Genomic DNA, 27991 nt, shown 5'->3' on the forward strand with positions numbered 1-27991 from the left:
GGCTCTGTCCTCTGCATCTTTTCTGCTGATGCAGAGATGCTGCTGTGGCCCTGCAGCCCGGCTGAAAGGAGAGGAACAGGTCATACAAATCTTGAGGGTGTTTATTGTCAGGATAAAAATTTCTTTATATAAAAGAAGTGTTTAAAATTGGCATTACCCCGCTCTCAGAATAAAATATATACACACACATGGATAGTTATGGAAAGAATTATTAACATTTTGCTATGTGACTAAAAAAAACCGAACAAGATAATGATCAATTCCCAGACAATTCTGCCAAAACAGGGACAAGGGGATCTGCTTGATTCCTGCCACCTGCTTCCCCATGGGTGCACACCTGGGTGCCATGTGGGAGCTGGTTGGGCTGCATCCATCCCTGTGCACTGCCTGCAGCTCTCCTGGCCCCAGCACTTGATGGCTCCCAGGGTACCATCACTGGAGGGGTTTGCTCTTGTGCAGGTGCTTGCTGGGGGCTGTGCAGGGGCTCGTTCATCCCCATCGCTCTGGGAAGGGGCCGGGTACCAATGTAGGATCGTGGAATCAGCTGGGTTGGAAAAGACCTTTAAGATCATCGGGTCCAACCATTCCCCAGCACTGCCAAGGCCACCACTAACCCATGGCACTGAGGGCCTCATCTACACGGTTTGTGACCACTTACAGGGATGGTGACTGCAGCACTGCCCTGAGCAACCTGTTCCAGTGCCTGAGCACCCTCCCAGTGAAGAAACTGTTCCTAATATCCAATCTAAACCCTCGTTCAAAGCCCAGCCTGCCCATACAGTCACCCCTCCTCATCCCATTGCTACCAGCTCAGAGGAATGAGGTACTGACTCTGGCTGAGCCCCTTGGCTTCACTGCAGGGGCTCTTGCTCAAGTTCTTTTTTTGGTTTGGTTTTTTTTAGGATTTTTGGCTTTTTAAATACTCTCCACATCCCCCTGGGGGTTTTGTGATACAAGAACAAACACTGATGCTTTACAATAACCTAGCAAGAACAATGCCACATAGCTACTGTACATCTCCGTGCCTGGTGCAAGCACTGCAGCCCTCTGTAAGGATCACTTCTTCTTGGCAATCTGCTTTTCCAAGTCTTCAAGTCTGGCTGTCATCTGAGCAAGTGAACAGGCTAAGGAAACAGTGTGAGCCAGACAGTCCCCTTGAGGGACCCTAAGATTTTCCCTGTTCCCATTTATCCATCCCTCCTTTCCCCATGTGCGGTCTGTCCCTGGGCTGCCCTGCACCCCGGCAAGCCCAGGCATCATACAAAGGATATTTTTCTCAGTCAGGCTCTGCAGGATGGCCACGGTGTTTGTCTGGAACTGCACCAGCGCTTCACACTCACAGGGGCTGCGGATCTCCATCTCCCCTTTGCCTTCCTCTGTGACCACAGGAGTTTGGGTGCAGTCAGAGCCACAGCCTCAGAGTGCCCAGCAATCCCCTGCTCCCACACAGCTCCAGTCCCTTGTTCCTACAGCCATCACTAGGGCAGGACTTGAACCTTGGGCTCCTCTCCCCCATTTCCCCCTTTTCCCAGCCTCACTCCTTGTTGCCAGACTGCATCCCTGCCAGCCCAGGAAGCATCACCGTGAGGGCCAGGGGCAGCCCGGGCTCAGCCCAGTCCTGGGGTACACGACACACACGGTGACAGGCACAGAAAGCACCCCCATGGCTCTGTGGGGAGAGGAGGGCTCCCCAGGCTCGGAGCTGTGCCCCCCAGGGCACCCACCTGGGCAGATGTTCAGCTTGAAGTTCTCCACGAGGTGGGTCATGGTGGTGAAGTCTGCTGAGTAGGAGAAGTGTTGCTCCACGGGCTCGGAGGCAATTGCTCTCAGCTCCTCTTCCACAGCCTTACCAACACCCACAGCAAACATAACAATCCCTGCATGGCAAGGATGGATCCTGAGCACTGTGCTGGCCACCCCACATCCAGCAGCCCAAAGGGAGCAAAGCCAAGGATGCAGGATTTACACTGGGCTTCTCAAATACACATCAGGAAACGGCAGCACCGCCGTGGTGCAGGTTGCTGCACGAAGGATGCTGATCAGAGCAACCTGAACCGTGGCAGAGGCACTCCTGCCTCTGCAGCCCTGGGTGATGTAGCACCCCAAGGCTGGATGCTACAGCCTCCCCCAGAGCCCAGCTCACTGAGGAACCATCCAGCCGTGCCCAAAGCACTGCAGTTTGGGGTTCTCCTGCACCTCGTACCTGACTCCTTTGCTCTCCTGGCCCATTCAGAGATGTCATCCTGGGAGCGCCCATCGGTGAAGACGAGCCCGATTCTGGGGATGTTGTGGGAGAGAGGCCTGGCACCTTCCAGCTCAGAGAAGCTGTGCTCCACCATGTGCTTGAGGGCAAGGCCTGTCATGGTGCCTTTCTCCATGTACTCCACCTCCATCACCGCCTTCTTGATCTCATCCGCGCTGTGGTACTTGTTGAGGGGGAACTCGGTGCGGACGCGGCTGGAGTACTGCACCAGCCCCACACGCGTGCCATGCGGGGACACCTCCAGCAGGTCCACGATGCGGTTCACAAACTGCTTCACCAGCTCAAAGTTCTGGGGCCGGACACTCTTGGAACCATCAATCACCATCACCAGGTCAACATGTCCAGTCCCGCACTCTGGGGGCACAGGGTTAAGGTGAGAAGGGACAAGCCTGGCCATGGGTACCATCAGAGTGAAGGTGCCCAGAGCTAGGACTGGGCTTCAGGACACTGTGTGGACCCCCAGAACTGCACTCCATATGAGGCTGGGAATCAGGGCAAAGCATACCCAGGGTTCTCAGCCCCAAAACCTCCACTGCCACCCCAGCATCCCCTAAAAGTCTTCCCTAGGTCTCCCTTTTCCTCAAAGCTTCTGTTGCATCTTCTGGGCCATGTCTCTGAGGACACAAGCCTGTATCCATCCCTGCAGCAGGCAGGGAGATCCCCAAGCTCAGCCAGCTCTCCATCTTCTTCCAACCCAGCTCAAACTCCACTTAGACCCCCAGCCCAGTTTCAGGTAAGCCCTCTCCAGGAGCACATAGCCCAGATGAGGAGGATGCCAAGAGCCTCATCCCAGTACTCACTGCTGCACGCCTTGCCATCGGCCTGGAGCTGCTGGCCCTCAGGGCACACACAGCGGTAGGAGCCCTCCATGCTCACACACTTGAACTCGCAGCCATGATCCACCCCATTGCAGAGGTCAGTGGCTGGAAGACAAACCAAGAGCACAGGGTTATGTCCCAGAACAGCCCTTTCCCTAGGGACTGGGCAGGACATAAGGGTATCTGCCATACACCCCAGGTTGTGCTGCATTGGGACATACCTCTGCAGGACCTGCCGTCAGGCTGCAGTGTGAACCCGCTGCGGCAGCGGCAGTAGTGCCCATTGGGGATGCTCACACACTCGTGCTGGCAGCTGTGGTTTCCGAAGCTGCAGTAATCGATCACTGGTGAGAGAAGGAGAGGGGTGGGCAGAAAGGGAAAGACAAGAGAAGGAGAGGGAGAGCGCGAAGCAAACGAATAAGGGACAGGAAGGGGGTGGCCACATACTGGTGCAGCTCTTCTTGTTCTGGTGGAGGTAGTAACCTGCACGGCAGTGGCACGTGTACGACCCACGAACGCTGATGCACTGGTGTTGACAGCCGTGTCTCCCGTCTGCACACGCATCAATGACTGCAGGGAGCAGGACATCATCACCCTCCTGTCCCAGCCTCCCTGGGGCAGCTGAGCAGGGCCTGCCCCAGGGCATCACAGCAGCTCCCAGCACCATGAGACAAGAAGGAAAAGTCCCAGGGTGATGACCAAACCAGCTTTGCATTCTCCATACAGGGCTAAACCACCGTGCACTCCCCCCGTACCCCCTGCCCAGAGCCCCCTCAGGTTGTGCCCACTTGAGCTACCCCAGAGAGGTGACCAGGATTTAGCAATACTGAGTGTCCACGGTCATTACACAGCCAGGAGGCAGCAGGCTCTGTGAACAGAGCACCCAAGCTGCTGCTGCCCTCCCTGGGTCTTGTGCTGCATTTCAGCTTCCCTCCATGAGATCTGTAACTACAAGCCCTCTACAAGAGTTAGGACAAAAGAAGGGTTTTTACAGGAACAGGTCTTTCCGTCCACATTGAGCCTGTAGCCTGGATTGCATTCACAGTAGAAGGAGCCAGGGGTGCTGATGCAGCTGTGCTGGCAGCCATGCTCCTGTCCCATGCACATGTCCACCCCTGCAAGACAGAACAGACATCAGAGCAGCCCATGAGCTGATTCACAGGGACCCCAGCTCTGCCACATGCCCTGTCCCTGCAGGCGAATCCACTGGGATGACCCACACAGCCCCAGTCCTCCCAGCCCCAGTGTTCACCCACTGATTTCCAGTGCACAGACATGGACCCTGTGCAGGGCAGGTGTCAGAACCACCTTGGCTTTTTGACGTACCTGAATGCTAAATCAATGCTCAGTATTAATTAATACTGATGACAGCTTGAGCTGAGTAAGCCAAAGCTTGAGCTCAGCTGGAACATACTGAAGGAGCCAGGTCTGTGTGTCCATGCAGCCAGGAAGGCAATATTTGGTGAGCCCTGGACCCCTTGCTCCAGCACACAAGTACTCACCATGGCACTAACACAGCCCTGCACACAGTGCTCCTTGCTAGAAAACACTGCCTGAAAAAGGCTGGCAGTTGCCTTCTGCCCTTCAACAGATGCTGAAGCACATGAGCAAGGCCTTGCTGGCTTGCTGCAGTGACAGGTCTCTGACCCCAGCATGGCAGGAGACAGACAGGTCCCAGCCTGCAAGCTCCTGACCAGCATCAGCATGGCCATGGTGAGAATCAGCAGCCTGGTTTATTAAACACCAATGTCCATGCAGCAGATGCCTTGCATGTGTCTGTGCAGGAGGAGACCCTGTTAGAGCCAAGTCAAAATGTACACAGGGCTCTGGGATGTGTCATCCATCCCCATCATACCCAGGGAAACCAGCTCCACATTTCCTGTTCTTTAGTATTCCCACCACTGCTCCCGTGATGTCCTGGCTTGGGGCAGAGCTACCACACATGGGTGAAGAAAATCACTTGCGATGCTTTCAAAGCTTTCTTTACGTCACCCCAGGAAAGGTGAGGAAGATGAAAGGCCACCTTGCTTTGGTATCCTTTGGTGTCCTGGCACCATGCTTCCCTGTCCATACTGCTCCCAGGAAGGGCAGCCACCCCAAACACCCCTCTGAAGGTCACCTTCTAGCCCAGGTAAGGAGCAGGCATCAGCACCATCCTTGCCCACCCCTGCAGCCACAGCTCTCACCCACCGCAGAGCTTGTCCTGGAACTGCTTCCCAAACTGCTGGATGAGCTCGAAGGACTCCACCAGGAAGACATGCTCCTCCAGCGGCGGCGAGGCCATGGCACGCAGTGAGTTCATGTCTGCCCGCTGGATGCCCACGGCGTAGATCTCAATGCCAGCGTTCCGGGCCTGGGTGGCCACCTCGGTGACACGGTCCTGTGGCCGTCCATCCGTCACGATGATGGCGATGCGGGGGATCTTCTTGTGCAGAGGGCGCGCGCCCTCCTGCGTGGTGAAGGCCACGTTCATGGCGTACTGGATGGCCAGCCCCGTCATGGTGCCCTGGGCCAGCGGGACGATGCTGTTGATGGCCTTCTCCATGTCCGCCCGCGTGAAGAAGGTCTTGAGGGAGAAGATGTTCTGCACCTGGCTGGAGTACTGGATCACCCCCACCCGGGTGGCGTTGGGGCCCACGTCCAGGCTGCCGATGATGTCTATCATGAACCGCCGCATTGTCTCGAACTCGAAGGGGCGCACGCTGCGGGAGCTGTCGATCACAAACACGATGTCCAGCGGACCTGTCCTGCACTTCAGGGCTGGAAGGGGGAAAAGAGACGGCTCAGCCTCACAGCTGCCTGTGGAGAGCAGGGCTGGCAGCAGAGACATCCCTGTGGGGTGGCTTGAGGGGTGCTCAGTGGAAGATGGAGAGGGCAGATCTGTGCAGCCCCTACTGCCAAATAAGCTCATGGAGGGTGCTGGCAGAGTGGAAGCAGGGATGACAGGCAGGGAGATAGATAGGCCCTGGCTGTGGGGAAATGGCAGCGTCCTCTCCTTCCCAATACCATCCCTTTAGCCAGACCCAGCTCCTGCTCCCTGCATTTCCACAGCCAGCAACCCCAGAAGCTTCAGAAATGCCTCTCTGTCAGCATCTACCCTGGCAAGGTTTAGGCACAGGTTTAGGCAGCAGCGTCTTCATCCCTGCAGCAAATGAGAGCATTAAACTGTAAACCAGACCAGTGCCTTGTGCTGCTCTCTGCAAGCTGCGGTCCCTGCCCCAGACCTCTGCACCACATGGGCTCCTACTTGCTCAAGTGGCAAGCAGGAACACACTGCCTGGGGCAGTTCTGCTCCCCCCCCACAGCTCCAGCCATCCCTGGGGTTTACCACATTTTGCCAGTTTCTGCCTAAACCCAGGGCTTGCTTTGGTGATTTGTCTTTTATTTTTTAATGGCAGAATATGAGACAGTGAGAAGCAGAGCTAAGGCCATGCACATGGCAGGGATCAAGCCAAAGAGCCTCTCTTGGACACACGGGTGCTACTTCTAGTGCAAACTTGGAGAGTATTTAGCAAGTGAAATGCCAATGAACATATTTTGCTTGGCTTGTGTGAACCCAAGCCTGGGAGAATTTGGCCCTAATGGTAAGCAAACACTTTGAGTCCCCCTTGGGATGCTGCCCAGACCCCGGCTGTCATCTCAGCTGCTCCGAAGGTCTCCAAGACATACCCACTCCTTTCTCCATCTGGTGCCTTCACTGTTTCTAAACTGGAACTGACTTGGGTGCCTCTGCCCCGGGAGGGCAGGGGCTGCTATCCAGGAGACCCATCCTGGAAGGAAGCTTCCCCTCATGCCTGTGTCTCCTGCTGAGGTCAGAGGGGTGACAAGCCCTGAGCTGGGCTGTGTCAAAGCTGGGCCTGGTGCTGGGGCCAGGCTCAAGCTCCTGCTCCCCTGGACAGTGCTGGGAATTCCGGGTCCCACGCCTGGGCAGATTCTCCATCCTGCTGGAGCTGCCTCCAAAGGGACTCCAAACCGAGTGCCCCCACCTCAAGCAACAAGGGCTTCACTGTGCATCTCTCCTCCAGGCACTCCCCACCAGCCAGGGCTCACCTGCAGGTTTTGGTCTGGCTTCCAGCATCGTCAGGAGAAGCAGGAGGAGCGGGACGATGGGCAGAAGCTTCATCATGGCTCTGTGAGACCACATGCTGCGGGGACTCACTGCGGGGAGAAGACAATGTGCAATGGGTGCTGAGGGTGGGCCAAGCCACAGGTGACATTCACCTGTGGTGGGTGTCCCCAGGCAGTGCCAAAACCCCTCTGCGACAGCAGTTTTGACAGATCCACCCCCAAACGTCTCTGGACCCACGTGGGACTTTTCCCATTTAAGGACTGGCAGTCTCAGCCCAGCTACATTTCATTACAGCAGCGGCAATGTGCCAAAGGGTCTGATTTTCTGCTCTGGGTGGAGCTGGCCAAGCCTTATTTTCACTTGCAAACCAGGCGGATGGGATGTTCAGCCAAATACTTCTTCCCTGGCGGAGTGGCTGCTCTCCACAGCCAGCCGGAGAGTGGGGAAGCTGCACCCGGGGATGCAGAGCACCTCCTGAAGCTCCCTTTGCACAGGAAGAGAAGCCCCCAGAGGAAACACCAGCACAGACAAAACCTGCTCAGCAGTGGCTCAGAGTCACTGGCAAGGATGAGTTTTCCAAGCAGCTCCATAAATCCATTCTCTGCCTTTTCCAAACTACCTCTGGAGAGCAGAAGCCTCCGCAGGCACAGGGTGTACGGTGCCTCTGCAGATGGGCTTGCACCCATTCCCCATGGGCAGGGTGCTGGGTGAAGCATTGCTGCTCTCCTTCACATCACCTCAGGGGACCCCACCACTGTCACCAATGTTTTGTGGCTCTCCACATCCTGCTGGGTTTTGTGAGGGATGCTCTGCACCCCAACAGTGTTTGAGGTGGGATAGATGAAGGAAAAGAGGTTTAAATCAGTTACCCAAAACCTCAGTTTGTCACTTGCCTCCCTCCCTGCCCACCTCTGTGGTGCCTTTCCCTGCCCTTGCCCAGCTCCTGCAGGGACATGGATTTATTTGGTTTATTTTAATCACTTTTATCCAGCCCTGGTTGGAAACCCAAGGAGCTGGGGGGTGGAAATGCCACAGGTAATGCAGCTTCCCCTGGGATACAGCAGCACCATGACAGGGCACAGGTACTAGGAAAGAAAAAGCACATGGAAATTCATGTTATCAGTAGTTATCAGCTGTATTTACTTAGCCCCAGGAGGTCCCAGTTGTAATTCATCACCAGGGTTGCCATTTAATTGCTCAGTGGTTACGTGCAGCCCTGAACCTCATGTGTTTGATAGCAGGGACATTGATAATAGGTTTCACAGCTGCATCTTAAAATTGTCTCCAGACTCAGTGTTCACACCTGAAAAATGACACTGAGGAATTAGGACAGAAAAAGGCTACAGGAGGAAAGCGGGATCCAGAAGCCTCAAAGGGAGAGGCTCAGCCTTTTCCCAGGGAGTGTGAGCACCCAGCTCGGGATGTGGTGGTTCCTGCAAAACTGTTGATGGAGAGACCAGTGGGATCAGTCTGGGTTCTGGAGATGAGGGGAGGCTGCAGCCCAACAGGCATTTCCTAGGAAGCCACAGGGCTTTGCGGGCAGGAGTGCCTGGGTGTCTGTGCACCCTCACAAGAGCACCATGTGCAAGCAGAGAAGCAAACAGCCCCAACTATCCCAGCTTTGTTTCCCTATTTAGCACATTCTTTTCCTAGCAGTTTTTTGGGGCAGAAAGCACTCACTAACCACCAAATATTCTGGGGAAAGCTATGCCACCTATAACACTTCTACAGCACTCTGCTCTCCAAGCCTCCCTGCAGTGGCAGGCTGGTACAGAGCCTGCATCTCATAGCATCCAGATAGCTTCAAAGCCAGCCAGAGACAGGAATGAGGTTTTGGGCCAGAAACAAAGGAGAAAACCAGTTCAAGACTGATCTATTTTTAACAGCATCTCAGCTTTGGATGAAGTCTTGGCACTCTTCACGGCTGGAGGGGCTGATGCTGCTGGGACAGGGCAGGGCTCAGCCATGCATTCAACACCAGTCCCAGCAGCAGAGACCAAGGCTGGGATAGCACCCTGGTCCCCAGTTGAATATAAGACCCAGCCGTACCCCAGCAGCAAAGCTGATGGAGATGGGGAAGCAAAAGCAATGGGACAGATGCCCCCAAGCATCTCTCCCACCATTCTGCACCAGACATCGTCCCTGCTACCCACTGTCCTTACTCCCCCTGCACTTGTATCCCTATGGAGGGGCTCCCCCACCCCGAGGGATCCCACACTTCCCCCTTAACTTCCTGCTACCAGGCAGGAGCAGGAGGGAGATGGGTGGGAAGCGACCGGCTGGCAGGCAGGTGCTGCAATCAAGGCAAACACAGCACTGGCTGCAGCACCAGAGACCTTGAGATAACACTGAGCTATAAAGGAGAAAAGGTCCAGGCAGGGCAAGCACTGCCCCAGCAGGGCTGGCTCAGCCGAACCCAAGCTGAGAGGGACACTTGGATCATCTCCCGACCCTTCTGAGCAACGCAAGGGGAAAACCAGCCATTGCTTGTCCCTGCTGAAGGAGATGCTCAGTTCATGCTGCAAGGAGGGTGACTGAGGGAAGAGCCATGCAATGACCCCAGCCTGCTCTTGACTCTGCTCGTGATCTCAGACAAGGAGGACATGGAGACAAATCCCCAGGGGCAAACAGGTAAGCCAGCAATGCCTTCCCCAGGACCCTTCCCAGGACACCTCCATCAGCAGTGCTGTCCCCAGGGTGCTTGCATCTCTCCCAGCTCTGCCACTTGTCCATCTGCTCTCCCTGCCAAGTGCTGAGTCTCGGGAAAAACAGCCGCTTCGGGTTTCAGCGTGGCCTCCTTGGCAGCTCCCTCCTGGCTACAGGTTAACAGAAACGCTCCCAGTATTCCCCTTCTGCTTCATCCATGCAGGTTGGACCGGGCGCATCCTCCTTTGGGTAAGCCCAAAGGACAGGGCATGGCAGGGAACATCTCCCTACCCTCCTTACAGGGTTACGGGGGTGGGAGTTTTATAGATTGAATTGTAGAGGGGATGAAGTAGATGGGGAAAGAAGGAGTGAAAGGCTCAGGAGGTGGCAGTGCATCTACAGCCCAGGAAAAGCCCCAGCCATAGTGTCATTAGGAGTAAAGCAGGTTGTGGCTACAGCTATGGAGTCATGAGCCAGGTCTCAGGTACAAGATTTCATGTATTTGGGCACATCAGCCTTTCACTGTGACTTCTGTTTATGGCAAAACCCACACAACTCCAGCCACAGGTCCAGCCTGGGCTTGGCAGGCTGTGGCACACTGTGGGAGCAGCAGCAGCAGCAGCTCTGTCCTGGCTCCAGACCCTGTGAGAACCAGGACAAGGGATCACCATGCATTGCAAGGAATGAAGAACAGTCAAGAGCCTCTGACCAAGCATGCTGTTACCCAACACACCAAAGCCAGAGGGCTGTCCATGCAGCATGCTCATGCATGGGAGGAGGCAGGCACAGCGAGCCTGGGCATGCATGGCAGGGGTGCATGGCACTGATGCCACCTCTGCTACCAGCTAATAACACATAATCCTGTGCTGGAAACCTTGGCTGACGGCAGAGGAGTCCTAGAGGTGATGTTCCTGAGGCTCACCCATCTCACTTGCCTCTCCATGTACCCTGTTTTGCTCTGCAGGGGTTTTCTATGTGCAGACCCAATCAGACATTTTTGGCAGGGCATGATTCAACTCACATCAGTGTTATCTGAGAAAAGCATCAAAAAAAGCCACAAATTGGCTCAGAAGCCTGGACACAGACCTCTTGTGTTTAGGACACCAGAGTCCTGCCAGAACAGCAGAAAGACAGCAAGAGCTGGCCTCAGGCTGGAGAATAGGCAGACAAATTCTAATGCCCTCAGTGGGACAAGTCATCGTTCAAGTCCATGCCCAAGAGAGAGGCTGCCCCAAAAGTGCATGGAGAACCAAGGGAGGAAGACAGAAACATGTCTTGCCCCAAGCACAGGGGACAGTGAAGCAACCAGAGCTACTTGGAGAGATGCAAACAACTTACACCAACCTGGAGGCACTTCCTGATATCTGCTTTTGCTGTGGAAACCCCTATGGGCTGCTGGCACATGGTCCATATACTGGCATGACCTCAAGCTGTGTGAATGAATGAGGCCTGCGACAGCCCCAGAGCTGGATCCACCCTCTCCTGGAGGGATACCCAAAGGTTGTTTTCTTTCAGCACAAGCCACAGTCTCAAGGTGCTCCCTGCCTGCAAGTTTATGCTCTCAGCAGTGCCTCTGCTGCCCATGACATGTATTCAGTGCCATTTTACAGGCAGCGTTCACCTTGCACTCAATCACAGCTCCACCATCTCAGTGCTCATCCTCCACAGACCTGGGTGATGAGTTGCAAATCCCATGAGAGCAGTGACAGCTGTGCAGTTGTCAGAGCAAGGAAGAGGCAGGGAGCACAAGCACTCCAAAACCAGGGAAATGGCCTGAATTTCCAGCCTAAAATGTTTTTCTCTCCCATTTCAAGGACTGATGTGTCCTTGGTTCTCCCCAAACACACGTGTGGGAGAACAAGAGCAGACTCTTTCCAGGACATTGCAGTACTCTCTGGTTACAACGCTATGGCAGCTTTACTGGGCCAAGTGCCACCTGGAAGGACACGCTGTTTGAAAACCAAGGTTGTATTTCTCAAACAGCACATCGTGGCTCCAAACCCAACAGGAGTGAATCGGCAGGAGTGCTGTAACAGGAAAACCTTGCTGGATGCAGAAGGGACTACTCTTTCTCTCTCTTTGCCCCCCTCCAAAAGCCAATTCCCTGTTTTATGGGCCCCGCTCCTGCACTCCCTAGGATTAGTATGTTCACAGGGAGAGCAGGAGGAAGACAGGTTTCTTGTCCAGGTCTATCTGCAGGCTAAGTGACAGACATCTCTGTCTCACAGTTCATGGATCTAACATCATACAGGTTCTGAGTGGCTTATACTATGAGATCACATCCAAAGTCCCGTTGGGAAGGAAATGCCCATGACAACACATGGCGTCTTTGCCATCAATCTGTCTCTAAAAGACCTCTCAACGCTCTGCATCTCAGCTAGGAGGAAAGCCTCATGCCCAGCCACCCCTGTACTGAAACACACTGTACCTGGGCTGCTGTGGCCACAGCTGGCAAGAATAAATGCCATATTCATTTGCAAATTAAACATGGTCTTTTGAAGCACAGGTATAGTCAGCCAGTTCCCCTTGTTCAACTCATGTCAAGAGATGCCTTCTGTTTCAGAACTGCCAGGGGCATTTTCCTGTTCCTCTCTGTCCTACTGCAGACCTTCAGCTGCACATGTCCTGAGCTGCATAACACACAAACTCACCCTGCTCCTAACTGATATCTTAAGCAAAACTGGAGGGATACTGGATACTGAGATGTTGATGAAGAGTGGTCAGCAGGGGAAAGACCCACCTTTACTGACTCTCTTCAATAAGAAATGTTTTTCTACAAACAGGTCCCTGGAGGACAGCTGAACAGGGCCAAGAGACTTCAAACTTTGGAGGGAATGAGGTCCGGGCCATCCAGCAGCTGAGGCAGCATTCCATTGCCCAAGTTCTTGTTCTGGGAGGAAGGTGTTAGAGAGCTATTTTTTTCCCCTAGAAATATGCATATTCAACCACAAAGGAAAGAGAAACGGCCCAGAGCAGCTCCTGGGCTGGTGCAGTTTGTCAGCTGAGCTCCTGATGCAGCAAAGCTGGTACCTCTAAGCAGTAAGCACAATACTTACCGGCAGGATGTCCATTTCCCAAATCCACTGGGACCACTATCCCCAGCTGACCTCCAGTAAGCTTACATGGCACAGACAACCACAGAATGCCTGCTATTTCAGCCTCACAACCATAGATTCATTGCCTGACCTCCTTCTCTAAATCTTTATATCATATTTCTCGCTCTGGAGACGTGACTCAATGTGTTGGCATAAGAAAACACACCAGGAGAATATCCCTGTGCCTCTCCCTTTTATCCTACCCATCCTGCCATGTGTTCAATTGAAATAGCAGAAAGTGAGAAGCATCTGGTGGCTGCAGAAAAGCACGCGGAGACTTTTCTTCCCTCCTCAAGACAGAAAAGCAAGCTGGTTGAATTCCTTGGTTAGATGCTTTTCACAGGAAGAACCACAGAAGCAGCATGGGAAGCTGCTCCCACCTAACTTCAGTGCTGCCACATCCCTCTGACAGTGGGACAGCCAGAGAACTGCTGTCACAGGGCTGGAATGCTGTCACCCCATAGGAGATGCACCACAGAACTTCCACCAGCATCGTGATAGGCTGCGGTCTCACTTCCACCCATGCGGAAGAGCTGGTGCCTTGGGGACCTTTGTGCCTTGGCATCTATGTGTCAACCTGGCCTTGTCAGCATGCTCAGACACTGCATGGAACCCTCCTGCAAGACTTCCAAGGGGACTTAAAGCAGCATTTGTGGCCATGGCTGAGGGCCTCTGCTGTTAACAGATATAATCCTACCAATTCCTGCTATAGACCATGGACTCCTATGGGTCCGCAGGCTACAACTCAAAGGCTCCTGAACTTGTATGCTGGCAATCAACCAGTGAAGCAGCATGACACAGCCCAGACACAGGAAGGCTGAAGTCTGGAGAGGAACAGAGTTACTCGCATCTCTCTGCAAGGGACCACAGCTGGTCCAAATAGATTTCCTTGATAGGCATCAGAGGGACCAGGTTAGCAAGGGATTTATGTGTGCAGCTAAGGGCTTGCAAGGATCAGATGTTTGCAGACACAGATGCAGGCAAAGGCAGAAAGTTCCTAGGGAAGATGGATCCAGCCTCCAGTAATGAACACCAGGAAGGACAAGCTGCCTGAGAACCAGAAAAGCTTCCAGACACAGGATCAAGCACTGCAGCCTAGGGGCATCCCCATGGAAACACTGCCATAGCTGTGCATCAGCCTCTGGAGTCTCCTGAGCACAAGCCAACACCCTCCCCTGCTTTAACAGGGCTGGTTTTAAACCCTTTATATTTAGCCAGGACAGGAGAGGGAACTAAAGGCTCCTAAGTACTAAAAAGGTTACTCGATACGTAAATGTAGATCTGTGCTGCACGAATCTACTGAGGGGTGACCCCTGCTAGTCTGCAGGAGGTAACAGCATAAAGTCCAGGTCTCTGCACCAGGCTGCTCAATGAAGCCCTTATGGCAGCTGTGTGAGCTCCCTCCCAGTGGAGCCCAAGTGATCAATTTGCTTCTGTTTGGGCCCAAAGTGGAGCAAACACGGTTACTGAGAGGTAATGACAAGGGGCAGGAGCCGCTCAGGCTCCTGGCATGGCTGGAGGAGACGCGTGGGACATCTGGCACAGGAGGGACTGACTGGTCTGGGGCAGTTGGTGGGCTTTATGAGTTTCTTTATGAGCACCACTCAATCTTTTGGGGGTTTTACACCCCTGTGTTTTTTCTAGGTCTCGTTTCTTCGCTCACAGCTTGCCTGCAATTCCCGTGTGCGTGTAGATGCAAACACTGCTTCTAACACTACTTATTTCTCCCTCCGTGTTTCAGCGCTATTCATGAGCGTTTGTAAATGGCATTTTATGAGCACGGCAGGCACAGGGCTCCACAGTGAACAAAGGGGCCCCTATTGGAAACTTTAAAGATGTTTAAACAAAGGCTTCTCTTTAAAACATTTAACCCCTAATGCCAACCTCAAGGGAAATGCTATGTTATGAGCAATGGGAGCACAAACATCTTCTGTGACCGCAGAGCATCTACAGTGGGCTGCCTTGTTGGCTGCGTCTTCTGTTTACTCCTGTGGCCAGCAAGGGTAGCTCCCGGGCCCAGCTTGTACCAATCAAGTAGAATTTCTTTAATTCTTCAAGAAATAATGAAATTACAGCTTCCCCCAAAAAATCAACAACAGCTTTTTTCCCAGTGGGATGCAGCAATTCCCGGCCTGCTTCAATGGAAAGTGCTGGTTTACTACAAACACCAAGAACTCTTGCACGCTTTCCGGATGGGAATTTGTCTTTCGGATGAGGCCCATTTACCCATATCCTGGTGGCAAATATCAGGGCTGAGATCTGAGAGCAGATTTTCCCCCCACACACACTTTTTGCCGATATCAAATGCCGATCTAATGAATCCTTGCAGAGATCACAAGAATCTGCTTGTGAAAAGCAGTTTCTACTTGTTACTGAGGGCCTGCATGCTCACTGCCTGTGATTAATTGCTTCTGTGCTTGAAGCAATTTGCTATCAAATCTTTACTATCAAGAGATGCTACAGAGGGTCCCACAGGGACCTCATCATGTATCTGCTCAGCTCCACTTATCTTGGATGGCTACGTGCAAGCACAAATACAATGAGTGCAGAATAATCTAATTTTCCAAACAAGTTTTCCCTTGTAATTGCTTGGAATAAAAGTGCCCAAAGCTAATTTTTCCCTGGGAGATGGTTGGAATTACAAGCCAAAGGTGGGTGATTGCTTGTGCAAACAAATTTATGGGTATGCACAGCCCCAATTTTCCAGTCGTGCAGAAACAGCGCATAGCAAACTAAGGGCACTCTTTCAAGCTTATCTTCCTGCAGGATCTCATCTCCTATGGCTCAGTTCGCCTTGCCCAGGTGTACCAGACCTTATTATTCTTTGCTAAAAGAGATCCTCGGTTGTATAAGCAGGAACCTGCCCGACAGCTAGGCAAAAGGTGAGCAGAGCAGAAAGACAGTGGAGAAGTTTACATCCTCTGCACCAGCCCCCGGCTCAGAGCGGGATATGATCAGAGAGGGATATGATTACAGCCGGGTACCAGGACCTCCTGCTGCCCACCGAGACGTTCATTTGGGGCTCAGTGGCACAGGGCCACATAGACATGACCTCGGGGAGGGGGGCTCCAGCCCCAGCTCTGGAACAAAACCCCATGTCAAAGGCTCTGCTTTCCGCACCACCTCAGCTTTGCTCGCTGCTCTTCACGCCCAGGACCACCAGCCCCGCTCCACGGACAAGTTCCCCAGACGGACCAACCTCGGTGGCCGTGCTCGGCGCCGCGCACCGGGACGGGGCCACCCTCACCCTCCTCCTCCTCCTCTCCTTCCCTCCCCGCAGGGCCGGCGGCACCCCCGGAGCCCCTCACTCACCCGTGCCGGCCGCGGAGCCGCTCCCCGCCGCGCTGCTGGGTCAGGTACTGCGGGCGCGGTGCGGGGCGCGGAGCTGCAGCAGCGGTTGGAGGCGGCGGGGCCCCGAGCGGCTTTTAACGGGGCGGGGGGAGCGGGGGGGGGCGGTGGGGCGGGCCCCAGGGCTGCGCTGGGGTGGGGGGGGGGGGGTGTCTGTTCAGTCTCCTTCCCAGGAGGGGGTACCGCGGGCGAGCGGAGCTGCGCGCAGGTGGAAGCGGAGAGCGGCGGAGCTGCGCGGTGGGACCGGCACGGAGCTGAGCACGGACGGGTTAATGCCAGCCCGTACGGCGGGGGCTTAGCGGCCAGCGAGAGCCTCTGCTGCTGCCTTTAACTTTTCTTCCCCCTCCTCCTTCATTTTCTACGTTTTCTCTTTATTTTTCCTTTATTTTATTTGTTGGGTTTATTTTCTTTTTTCTTCCCCTTTAATGTTCTTTTTTGGTTTCCTTTATTTTCATTTTTTCTTTATTTTCTTTTTCTTTCCTTTATATTCCTTTGTTTTCCTTTATTTATTCTCTTTTTTTTCTTTTTGTTTTCTTTCCTCTTCCCCTCCTGTGGGAATGCACTCAGGAGTCTCACAAATTTACCAGCTCCCGCAAAAACCAGAGTCCAACCTTAATATCTACTTGACCTCCAGTGCCCTGGGATTTTAGGAGCCTCTGCAGGTAGTGGCTGCAATGTGAACCAGAGCTCTCAGAGCTGTAGAGCTTCGGGTTGAGATTCCAGCAAGCAGGTCAAGTGATGGGCTCTGTAGTGATGGAGATCAGCAGCAGAAACTTCTTAGCCAGGAATAGACCTTCCCAACCCTGCACATCTTCTCAGCACTTAGATCAGTCTAGTGGTGGTAGGAACCACGTTTAGTGCTTTACACGACTGGGTTTTCCCTTCCTCTTTGCACTAACACCAATGGCTACATGAGGAAGAGAGAAAGGAGACTCCGGTAAATCTGAATCCACGTTATCAGTGTTTTCTAGCAGACAAGGCAATACTGTGCTATCCAAACTGGGTGTTTGGTGCTGGGACAGGAGCAGGGCAGTGGGAACATGCCCAGGGTGACCACCCCAGCTGGCCCCCTGTCCCCTGCAGAGCTCAGCACCGCAGGGATTTTGTGCTTCCTGGTCTCAGCTGGTGTTTGCTGTTGGTGTGGTCGATAAATCCCCCAAGCCCAGAAAAGGCTGAATTTCACTTGTGTGTGCAGTGAGGGAAATACAGGATTTATAAATACCCATGCATATACAAGGGCTTGTGGGTTGGGTTGGTCTGGATTAAAGGAGGTATTGAAAAATGAGGGAAGCCAGAAACTGCAGGCTTCTCATTTCTGTGATTTCTAATGGCTTTTCCTTTTGCATAAACATTGCATTGACTCCATACCCAAGAGCACTGCAGGCATTTTCTCCCCTGCTCTGTACAAAATATAACCTAGACCTCTAAAATGGATATTTTTGATTAGGATGTTTGGTTTCCCCAAGCTGAGGAAAGAACAGTTGCCCTCTGTGGCAGCTGGCACCCAGCAAGCATCAAGCAGCCATGTCCTCAGGGAGGCCAGCGGCAGCTCCTTTGTGAGAGAAAAGCAGCAAATCAATCTCTGCACTTGAATTCAGAGTTTGCTGTGCCTGAGGACACTGTTACCATGAGTTAAAGTTCTTGTATAAGGAGTTGATGTGAAGACCCAGTTTCTAAACAATAGCTGTTAGGATTGTAGTTTGGTCTCCTGAGTTGGTACTTTCACTCCCAGAGGACTGAAACAGTCTGATGCCTTCATCTGCAGGCTGAGCTGGTGAATGTTTGTGAACTGGGGAGCAGCAGAGAGTTGATTGCTTCTCCTGGTGCCCATGAAGTATTTTTCTGCTCCCGTGGTTGCCCAGGGGTGCACACAGAGGGCCTGGGGCTAGCAAAGACCCATGGGTGCGCTGGGGTCTCTCCCATCTGCAACACCACGGCAGACCTGCCCCAGAGGTGCACTCAAAGTGTGCTCACACCCTCTCCTGAGGCACATCCTGACCTAAAGCAAGGGAAAAGTTGTGGTGGTGAGTGATGCCAGGCTCAGAGGGAGGGGGAAAGACTTAAACACCCAGTGTCGGAGAAAGGTGGTGGCTCCTGCTTTACTCCCCCCGTTTCCACATAATGCCTAACTGTGTACAAGAGCAACCGAGTCCCAGCTGAGAACTCGGGCTCTGAAAAGGAGGCTTTTAGAATGAGCTCAAGGAGCCCAGCCCATGCAGTGCTGCTAACATGACACTGAACTAACACTGCACTACAATCAAAGCATTTTAATAATTTAATATAATAAATTATATGAAGGAAGGAGTGAATAATTCCCTGTAATCCTGAGGAGGCTGGAGATGCCAGAAGGAGCCAAGTGGGTATATTGAGCTGCTTCAGCAATAGCCCTTTGACTCTCTGAAGGTAAATTTAAACCAGATGATGGATGCTGGGTGGTCGCCTCTATGGGCAGAATGGCGAGTACTGTTCAGAAGTGCGTCACTGAAACAGTTTAGCCCCCAAATTTGGGAGGCAATGGCTGCAGAGAACAGACAAAGAAAAGAAAACCAACTTCCTAGGTAGTCATTTCTCCAGCTAGGCACCCAGTCTGAAGAACTATGATCTGTTTACCTGCCTTTGGCATGCAGGTTCCCACTTTAAATAGTAAATAGCATGTGGATAATTATTCCAGAAGGCTCTTTAATAAGCTCTGAGGAGAAACCCACGTGCCTCTGGTGTTACGTGCGGATGCAGGGAGCAAAGAGAGCTGCACAAGCCTGGCCCTGCCCCGAGCTAGTGCCGCGGGAGGCTCTGTGGAGCAGGCGTTGCTGCTGGCCATGCTGTCAGCACACGTCTTAATCCACAGGTTTTGGCAGTTTGCTCCTCAACACTCCCTGCCTCTGCCTGGCCTTGGTACCGGGCTGCTCCTTACTCTGCTGATGGGTTACTAGGAGCTCCCAGCAGCTCCGCAGGGATTGGGGCTTTCCAGGCAGACCCTGGGCCACACAGATGGGCAATGGTGTCGGACACTGACAGGAGTGGAGCCTGAGACGTGAGCAAGGGCTCAAAGTGCTGCTCCTCATCTTGCACTAAATAATGATGAGTCTCACCAGGAAAAAAATCCCGCACCCAGCCTGGTTTTCCCCTGCTCTGTGCCCATTGTCCCTGACAAACTGAAGGCAAAATGCAATTGAACAGAGCCAGCAAGGTTTAGTACCCAGTTTTCACTGTGTTGCACTGATGTAAAAGAATATCCAGTGTCTGGCCGATGGACAGCCTGTCCCTTGATTCACTTCCACATTTATCCTGATCATAATCAGTAGTTATGTTAAAAAAAATGAATACTTTTGCAGAGAGACTCCTAAATGGTGCTTTTAGATGAAGGAGAAAGCAGCAAAGGCTGATCAAAGCTGAAATCACATCATTGCTTGGCAGTGATGAGTGAGACAGCTGCCGATTGCCATTATGGAAAAAGGTCATATAACTTTCTGATGGGATTCCTTGGCTGTGCAAAGATATAAACCCTTCAGTAAGCAGAAAAGTGGGAGTGAAGCTTTTCAGCAAGACTGAGTAACCCACCCTGAAGTGGGCACTGATGGGATAGTGTTGGTAAAGTTCAGCTTCACCATGCTGGAGCAGGAGTGTCCCAGCCCTGTGATGGAGAAGTGGAGGGAACAGATCCAGCCTCTGATGGGGGCTGGCAAAGGCAATCTGCAGGTCTATGTGGGACCTGTTAAGGGTGATCTGAGTGCCTATCTGGAAAAGTTGCTCCTTCTGACTTGCCATGAGTGCCGACTGGGGTGAGCTGTGGCTGAGCCCAGAGCCATAGCACTGGGCTCCAAGAGGAGCTTGGTTGCAGCACATGCTCTGCAGTCAGGAGCAGGCTTGCCATATCCATAAAACATTCATTTCCCAGACACAGAGCAGCAGCTAATGCTGTGGGTGCCACTGGCACCAGCTGTAAATCTGATTTTGGCAGAGCTCTGTTGATTTATGCTTGCTGGTGATCCAGCTAACACGTCTGGGGTAAAGAACTGAGAACAAGGAGGGCAGGAAATTATATCACCCATCTAATAACTGAACACAGCAGTGATGGGAAAATCTGTGAAGTGCAAAGTATCAGGTCCCAGCAGGACTACCCAGAGGAGACACTGGGTAAATGTTTCCTTGTCCGTGAGATGTGTTTGTCTCCCACGTACAAACAGGAGAGCATCAGCTGCATCCGCAGCATGGGAAAGCTGGAAGTGATGTATATTTAGCACAGATTGTAACATAGGCCCTAGGAGCTGCACACAGCACAGCCTTTAAAAAATGCACGTTTTGCACTGGGGAGAACAAAATTGGCAGGTGAACTCTTCTCAAAGGGTTTTTGCAGGCACTGCTGCTGCTTCTCTCCCTGGGAGCTTGCTCTGGCCTCTGAGCCCAGCAAGGTCTCACCACCACCTGCCTCGGGTGCCTGGCAGGACCAGATCTGTCTCTCTTCACACATCTGATTGTTTAAGGCCTCAATTGTTCTCCATTTCTAGTCCATTTAAGAGGAAGAGAGGCTGTTTTTAATGGGGATGCTCCATTGCTTACCTCTTGCTAGATTATCCCTGGGCTGGCCATGGCTGATGCCCCCCATCCTCATCACTTCTCTGAGCAATTCTCTAGTGCTGCCCACAGAGAAACACAGAGCTGTTGTCCTAGTACCAGCAGGCACAGACATCCCTTTGCAAGAAGTCAAGGGAGCTTAGTGCATGAGAGAAGTGAACTCAGGCTTAAATCAAGACCTCTTCAAAACCAGCCACACTGGGTCCCCTTTCTTGAGTGTGCCAAGCTACCACATCCCAAACACTGGTAGATGTGAGAATGAGGAGCTTGCAGCATCTCTTGCTTTGCTTCTGGTTTCCTGTTATCCGACCAAAGGCACTTGAAGGGTTGAGGGACTCATGATCCCTCCTTTCTCATGCCCCAGTTGTTGCAGACATGTCCCACGTGGCAGAGCAGTTGGACCCATGGGCTTGGACCAACCTCACCTCTCTCTAGCCAGTTAACGCCCAACCTGCTAAGTTAACAGAGTTAAATACCTGGTGCATGGGAACTCCTTCTAATTAATAGAGCAGAAACAATCAGCAAAACCACCCACTTTGTCAGCCTTGGAGAAAAACACAGCTATTTTCACCCAACAGCCCTTGCTGAAGCCAACGAGCAGTTCCTCCTTGCGTGACAGCTCCCCAGCTGCACTCACAGCTCAGCAGCATCATTGCCCAACTCACCAAAAAGCCACACAGCAACAAGCACATCAGGTGGAAAACCAAATTAATGATCGATTTGAGCACTGCCACCACTGTGTGGGACTGGAAGCCTTAGAAGTGCGTGTTTCTGTGCTATTAACATAGCATGTTGGATGGAAAACTGATGAAGCAGTGTCATGGTTTAAGGACAAGCAGTTACTCAGTTATCCAAACTTGTGATTTTTCAACGCCAGTCCTGGTCTTAGAGCAGCTGAGCTCCAGTGTTTTCCAGTGAGAAAACTTTTCCACCTTCTGGCTGTACATAGAGGGAGCTCCAAGCACAGGGCTGGTAGGGCAAGGCGAGGAGCCCTGTTCTGGTGTTACAGAGCTCGGGCACCACTGTCTTGTAGATCCAACCCCTACCAAACCAATCTGCTTCGAGATGGTGTGCGGAGGTACCTGCAGCTGCCAGCGGACCAGACAGTGCTGATACTGCATGCCAAAGTCGCACAGAAGTCATACGGCAATGAGAAAAGGTGGGACATTATTCCAGCTTCTCCCGGAATGGCTATAGCCACTTCCAAACCAGCTGCCTAAAGCTCGATGTCAGCCTAGCTAGATTCCTCTGATCTAAGCAAATGATTTGACACATTCCCTCCCCATCCACTCACAACCTCTTTGCATTCAAAACCATTATTCAGTCTTACTGAATGACACAAGAAGGATTTTAATCCCCAACTGCATCCATGCCAGTGAGACATTCCTTGAGGTCAGGTTCCTCCCATGAAGCACTGGAGATCAGAAATCTGAAGTAAAAGAAGGGAAGATACGATCTGAGTCTTACCCACCAAGAAAGAAATTACGAAGATGATGGGGAGGGAAGGTTCATGCTTTAAACACTCTGGAAAACTTGCCTTAAAACCCAAAGGGCCACAGCAGGGACTGGGGCGTTCCCATCAATGCCCACGGCCTCCAAAAAGCTGCTATTTTTGTAAATCCTGCCCACGCTGCAAAAACACCTTGAGGTTCTGGCTTGAATCTCCCAAATCTCTGCGCCTGGGCAGTGACGTCAGACTGTGGCACTGCAGTATAATTAATTCTCCATTAATCCTTGGGATATAAATAAACCTCCGTTATTACTGAGTGTGAAGTAGTTCTGAGGCACCTCTAAGGCATAACCCACCCAGGCCCCAGGAGACAGCTCTAGGCTGAGCTGGCTCTGCCTACAAAGTCTTCATCCCTTCCAGTGCCCTGATGGTCCATAGGTAAACGTTTTAGTTCAGGAGTGGTCTTCAGCCGGGAGGGAAGCCCCCGTCTTGCTTCTCCTCTGGTCCAACCTCTTTCTCCTGCTCCTGGAGAGCAAGGGATGAGCATGAAAATCAATGCCAGGTCTACAGAAGGAGAGGAAACCAGCACAGAGCTGCCAGGTCAAAGTTTAAAGGTGCTGGTGCCGCTTTCCTTCATGGTGGGAATCAGGAGCCCCTGCTCTGGGTAACTTATGTAAATAAACCCGTACCCAGGACTTCAGGGGTCTGAAACATTCAACCCCCTGCCCTGGTGTTTTCTGTGCTAGTGCTTTATCCAATATCAGTAGGGGATGAATTTGCACCATTCACACAAGTGTAAAGACAGTGGAAACCCAAATAAAACACAGGAAAATAGGTTTCCAAAACACTAGCTATAGATTTATTTGTGTTGGGCTCTGAATCTAGCTGTGAATGCAAACTCTGTTCCCAACTGGCCGAAACTCCCGCCTGGCAGAGGCGAGGGGCCTGATCCCTTCTTGGCTCAGGGCATGGGGTCCAAGGCACCCTGTCCTCCCCACTGGGGGCTGTCCCACGGCCTGCAGCCAGTGCAGGGCAGAGGGGCTGAGACAGCTGCTTCAGCAGATCCCTGTTCCACCCCCTCAGCCCTTTGCTGTAGCATCACATACCTCCCAGGGCACAGGCTTGTTCCTGATGCTGGTCTCCGCTCTCGCAGCCATCCCACTGACCCCAAGCAGATTTTCTGGGTAAGAAAATGCTCTCTTGTCTCTGCAGGTTTTTCTGCCCCCCACCTTGTGTTTACCTGAGCGGGCCAGGATGGAAGTTAAAACAGGAGCAGATGAAAGGTAAGCGCTGGGCAGCAGCCCTGGACCTCTCCTCCCTCAAGGCTGAGCCCTCTGTGGTCCAGAACCAGGGAAGATTGGACCCTGGACCTGAGCCACCCATCACACCAGGAGGAACCAAGCCCATGCCTGTGCAGGTTCTGGAGAGTGCTTCTCCCAATCTCTTCCAGCCAGGGACCCAGGAGATGCAGGATTTCAGGTGTGCGGGTACATGGGGCTGGACAGCATGGGCAGCAGCCTGATGGAGACCCAGAAGCTCAACTTTGAGGAGCAGCCGGATGCAAAGGTAAGCTCCTCTGCTCCCTGGGGCTGTAGGGACACCACTCATGCAGGGGTTGGGCTGTCCCCAGCATCACCCCACGCCCTGGGATGTCACATCATCCCCTTCCTTGGGATGTCATGGTCCTTCCTTCCTAACCATCGCTCCCAGCTCCTGTTCTGACACCCTGTTGCATGCAGCAACCCGGGCAGGCTCCCACACCTTCAAAGAGCCCTGTCTTTGAGCTCCATCTTTTCAGGTCAACAGCCCTGTGGCAGGCGAGCTGCCAAAGGCTGCACAGCTCCCTCAGCACTGGGACTTTCTCCCAGTGAGCAGCACTGCTGCTTATCACAAAATGGAAACCCAGGGTTTCATTTGCAGATAAACAGCCAAAAAAAAATCCCCCACTGACAGATCCCAAAGTTCAAGAGCTTCAGCAGAGCTCTGGCATCTTTTGATAGAGTAAAAAATAGAAGGAAAAGCATTATCTGGGGTCCCTGAAGAGCACAGGGTCTGAGTCGGGCCAGAAACCTTACAGAAAGAGCCTTTGTCTGCAGTGCTTGCATTGCTGCTAAAGCACAGTGTATCAGCCAGGACAGGGGGGGAAACCATAAACCCAGGGTTATTTCTCATGTTATGTGGGATAAATCACACGTGAACATTCATTTCCATGAGGAATTCTCTGCCCCCAGTGTAAATAAAGCCTCTGCTGATCCGCAGCTCTTCATTCCGCCTGTAATAACATCTTCGGTCGTTTCCCCCTTTAAATGAACCCAGGGCTCTTTGAAAGGGTGCTATTATGCCCTTGCAGGGCGGTGAGGAGGGTGAGGAAGGCTGGTGGGGCTGGGCTGGAGCTGCCAGCAGCCCCTCTCTGCCCTTGGCAGGGATTTGGCTGTGCAAAGGCGCTTTACATCTCGGATGCGGACAAGCGCAAGCATTTCCGCCTGGTCCTGAAGCTCTTCTTCAGCAACGGGCAGGAGATTGGCACCTTCCACAGCAAACTGATCAAGGTCATCTCCAAGCCCTCACAAAAGAAGCAGTCGCTGAAGAATACAGACCGTGCGTACGGGGTGGCTCTGCAGGGAGGAAGGTGTGAGCACAGGGTGGGATGCTGTCCAAGCGCTCACAACTTGGCTCTGGAGCGGTCCAGGTTGAATCCAAAGCCCATGGACACCCCCGAAAGAGGATGTATCTGGAATATTGATGTCTCCTTTCCAAACAGTTCACCCACCACCATGTGTAATGCACTGGTGCCAGCATGCTCCCCACACCTCTGAAAAGCCAGCAGGGCTGGCACTCACAGAGAAGGGCAGCTGGGGAGGATGCTGGCTCCAGCCAGGCTGGGAGCACCAGTAACGAGGACTTGTCCTCCCCATAGCTGAAGCACAGACCTGGCAAGCACTAACCCAGCCACCTCTCCCCGCAGTCTGCATCTCCCCAGGCTCCAAAGTCTCCCTCTTCAACCGCCTGCGCTCCCAGACCGTCAGCACCCGCTACCTCTCTGTCGAGGGGGGAGCCTTCATCGCCAGTGCCAGGCAGTGGGCAGCCTTCACCCTCCACCTGGGTAAGGAGCCTCTTGAGGCTGCTGACATCAGCAATGCCCAGGGCTGCCTCACTCCCACCCTGAGTATTCCATGCTGCAAAGTCAGTTCCTGGGAGCAAAAGGGGTGGGAATTAGCCTAGGGATGTAGGAACCTGGCTCAGGTCTCACCTCTACCCAGCATTCCTGATGGGTCTCTGGAGCTGGTAGCTGTTTCCCACTGGCTTTGAGGGTAGGCATCATGCCCTGAGGGCACATGGGCTGTGACAGGGGCAGCATGAGCTGTGTTGGTCTGAAGATTCACCAATCCAAGCAAGTAACTTGGCTGGAAGAGGCCAGAGCCCAGCAGCATCCCTGCCTCCAGTGGTGTCCCTATGAAGTATCACATCCCATTTGAATGCACTCTTCTGTGCTGGGCTCCCAGAGAGCAGCCTCTCCAAGCAGTGAGCACCTGTAGGGGGGAGAAAGCAGTAAGAAAGCACCAGCATAGCACACAGCAAGGCAGCCCAGGTTAACCTGCTCCCATGTTCAGGGCAGTGACTGCCTCTCTCCTTCCCCGCAGCCAATGAGCACAGCACCCAGAGCGAGTTTCCCTTGCGGGAAGGGTACATCCGCTATGGCTCTGTGGTCCAGCTGGTCTGCACTGCCACTGGCATCACCCTGCCACCCCTGGTAAGCCTCCATCCCTCTGGGTGTCAGGCACAAGGACCTGGCTGCTCTGAGCATCGGGTACCATCCCAGGGCTGCTGCTGCTACCCACAGATCATCCGGAAGGTGATGAAGCAGTATGCCATGCTGGACGTGGATGAGCCCATCTCCCAGCTCCACAAATGTGCCTTCCAGTTCCAGGGCAGCGACCGCATGTACCTGTGTCTCTCCACGGAGAAAGTGATCCAGTTCCAGGTATGGCAGCATGAGGAGGGGATGAGGACCCCTGCAGTGTTCCCTGTCCTCTCTCCAAGCTCCTCTCTGTTGCTGCTGGCTGGGGAACATGTCACCAGGAGGGATCTTCCAGCAAAGGGGGTTTGCATCCAAATTAAGGTCAGAATCACTGCATAGCCACTTGCCTCTGGGTTGCCTGCTTCGGTGGGACATTGTCACCGAGGTCTTCACAAAAGCATCATGATCCCCATTTCCTAGTGAGGGAAACATACGCTTGGAACTGAGACACCAGAGGCAGAACCCCAGCCCTGGTCCCCACTGCAGTGTGGTGCTGTGAACTCTCCACAGGCATCTCCCTGCCCAAAGGAAGCCAACCGGGAGCTGCTGAATGATGGATCCTGCTGGACCATCATCGGCACCGAGACAGTGGAGTACACGTTCAGCGAGAGCCTAGCCTGCATCTGTGAGCCCGTCAGCCCTGTGCCGCTCATCACTGCCCTGCAGGTAGGTACAGCACCAGCCACGGGTCACTCCACCTCTCCATCACCTGCTTCCTGAGCCTTTGCAGTCGGCATCTCCCAGTTTTGGGATGCTGTAGGAATGCCCATGTCTGGACTGCTGCAGTGGGGACAGGATGTGCAGTAGGGATGGATGCGCAGGAAGAGCATCCTGTGGGAGAAGCAATCTGGCTCATTCCACCATGTAACACACTGCTGTGCACTCTGCCCATCACAGCTCACGGGTGGCGGGGATGTGGCCATGCTGGAGGTGCAGGGGGAGTATTTCCACGCACACCTCAAAGTCTGGTTTGGAGATGTAGAAGCAGAGACAATGTACAGGTAACATGGCTGGGGAGCAGGGCAGGGAATGGCATCCGGGTTTGGGCTGCGCTGGGCAACTCTGGGAGGGATGTGGCTGCTGACCTTGGGGACAGGGGCACTTGCACTGCTTGTTCTCTGAGACCAAGCATGGGAATTGCAAGGAAAGGCAGGGATGAGTCTGGCTGATGCCTGTTCTCTGCCCTGGCTGCAGTCACGATAGTGATGGTGGGTGGGTGGGGGTGACAGGGACCTCAGGGGGCTGCAAGTGACCAAGTGAGCTTGGGCTGAGCAGCATGAAACGCTGGGGAGGAAAGGGGAAATGAGCTGGAGGCTTCACAGTGAGCTCAGGCTGGAGGAGGCATGTGCACACTCACTGCCAGCCGCTCCTGCGGGGGATTCTCCTTATTTAACACACATTTTCCTCTCCTGCACTGTCCCAGGAGCCCCAGGTCCCTCATGTGCGTTGTCCCCGATGTCTCTGCCTTCGGCAGTGACTGGAGGTGGCTGCGATACCCCATCACGGTCCCACTCCTGCTGATCAGGGACGATGGCCTCATCTACTCCAGCTCCTTCACCTTCACTTACACCCCGGAGCAGAGCTTCATCCCAGGGCAGCAGGTCCTCTCGGATGCCCCTCAGGACTCAGACAGGTTACTTGACAGCATCCATCAGGAGTTCACCAGGACCAACTTCCACCTCTTCATGCAGAGCTAGCAAGCTGGGCAGGTAGAGGCTTGGCCTGGGAAGGGGAAGCAGCCTTGAGCCATGCTGGGGTTCTCCATCCAGGGCTCAGGATGGCCCCACCAAAGGGTCCTCCCCATGCATCAAACACCCACCATGTTCCTGTGATTTGCTGACTTGTTTCTTCTTCATGGCAGCATCTCACCCTGTGGAGATCTCGCATGAGAGCATCAATAAATCAGGCTTGAAGGACTCTTTACAGATTCA

At 53.3% G+C, this 27991-nt stretch overlaps 2 protein-coding genes across 2 annotated transcripts; one reads left to right on the forward strand and one right to left on the reverse strand.

Annotated features, from left to right (window-relative positions):
- Window positions 1–80: 80 nt before the first annotated feature.
- On the reverse strand, window positions 81–16292 carry MATN4 (matrilin 4). Its single transcript, XM_031046923.2, has 11 exons — window positions 16204–16292; window positions 7132–7239; window positions 5272–5841; window positions 4074–4196; window positions 3529–3651; window positions 3303–3425; window positions 3064–3186; window positions 2204–2617; window positions 1725–1877; window positions 1272–1376; window positions 81–1115 (listed from the first exon to the last, which is right to left on the reverse strand). Exons 2-11 carry the CDS (start codon window positions 7223–7225, stop codon window positions 1057–1059), a joined length of 1887 nt encoding a protein of 628 aa, XP_030902783.2. The 5' UTR covers window positions 7226–7239; window positions 16204–16292; the 3' UTR covers window positions 81–1056.
- On the forward strand, window positions 15943–27979 carry RBPJL (recombination signal binding protein for immunoglobulin kappa J region like; the record flags this gene model as incomplete). Its single annotated transcript, XM_031046932.2, has 11 exons — window positions 15943–16247; window positions 21845–21970; window positions 23474–23544; window positions 23712–23827; window positions 24685–24859; window positions 25227–25364; window positions 25903–26012; window positions 26103–26243; window positions 26571–26726; window positions 26958–27061; window positions 27484–27979. Coding segments are annotated over 11 exons (1716 nt in total), but the record flags the coding sequence as incomplete, so codon positions are not given.
- Between the last annotated feature and the right edge of the window lie 12 nt (window positions 27980–27991).

The sequence above is a fragment of the Melopsittacus undulatus genome, chromosome 10, assembly GCF_012275295.1.
Source record: "Melopsittacus undulatus isolate bMelUnd1 chromosome 10, bMelUnd1.mat.Z, whole genome shotgun sequence".
NCBI lineage: Eukaryota > Metazoa > Chordata > Aves > Psittaciformes > Psittaculidae > Melopsittacus > Melopsittacus undulatus.

Coding starts and splice junctions, on each gene's coding strand:
- MATN4 (XM_031046923.2), bottom strand. CDS start 7,225: ATGTGGTCTCACAGAGCCATGATGAAGCTTCTGCCCATCGTCCCGCTC. Junction 4,197..5,271: donor GTTCCAGGACAAGCTCTGCG/GTGGGTGAGAGC, acceptor TCTGTCTTGCAG/GGGTGGACATGTGCATGGGA. Junction 3,187..3,302: donor TGACGGCAGGTCCTGCAGAG/GTATGTCCCAAT, acceptor TTTGTCTTCCAG/CCACTGACCTCTGCAATGGG.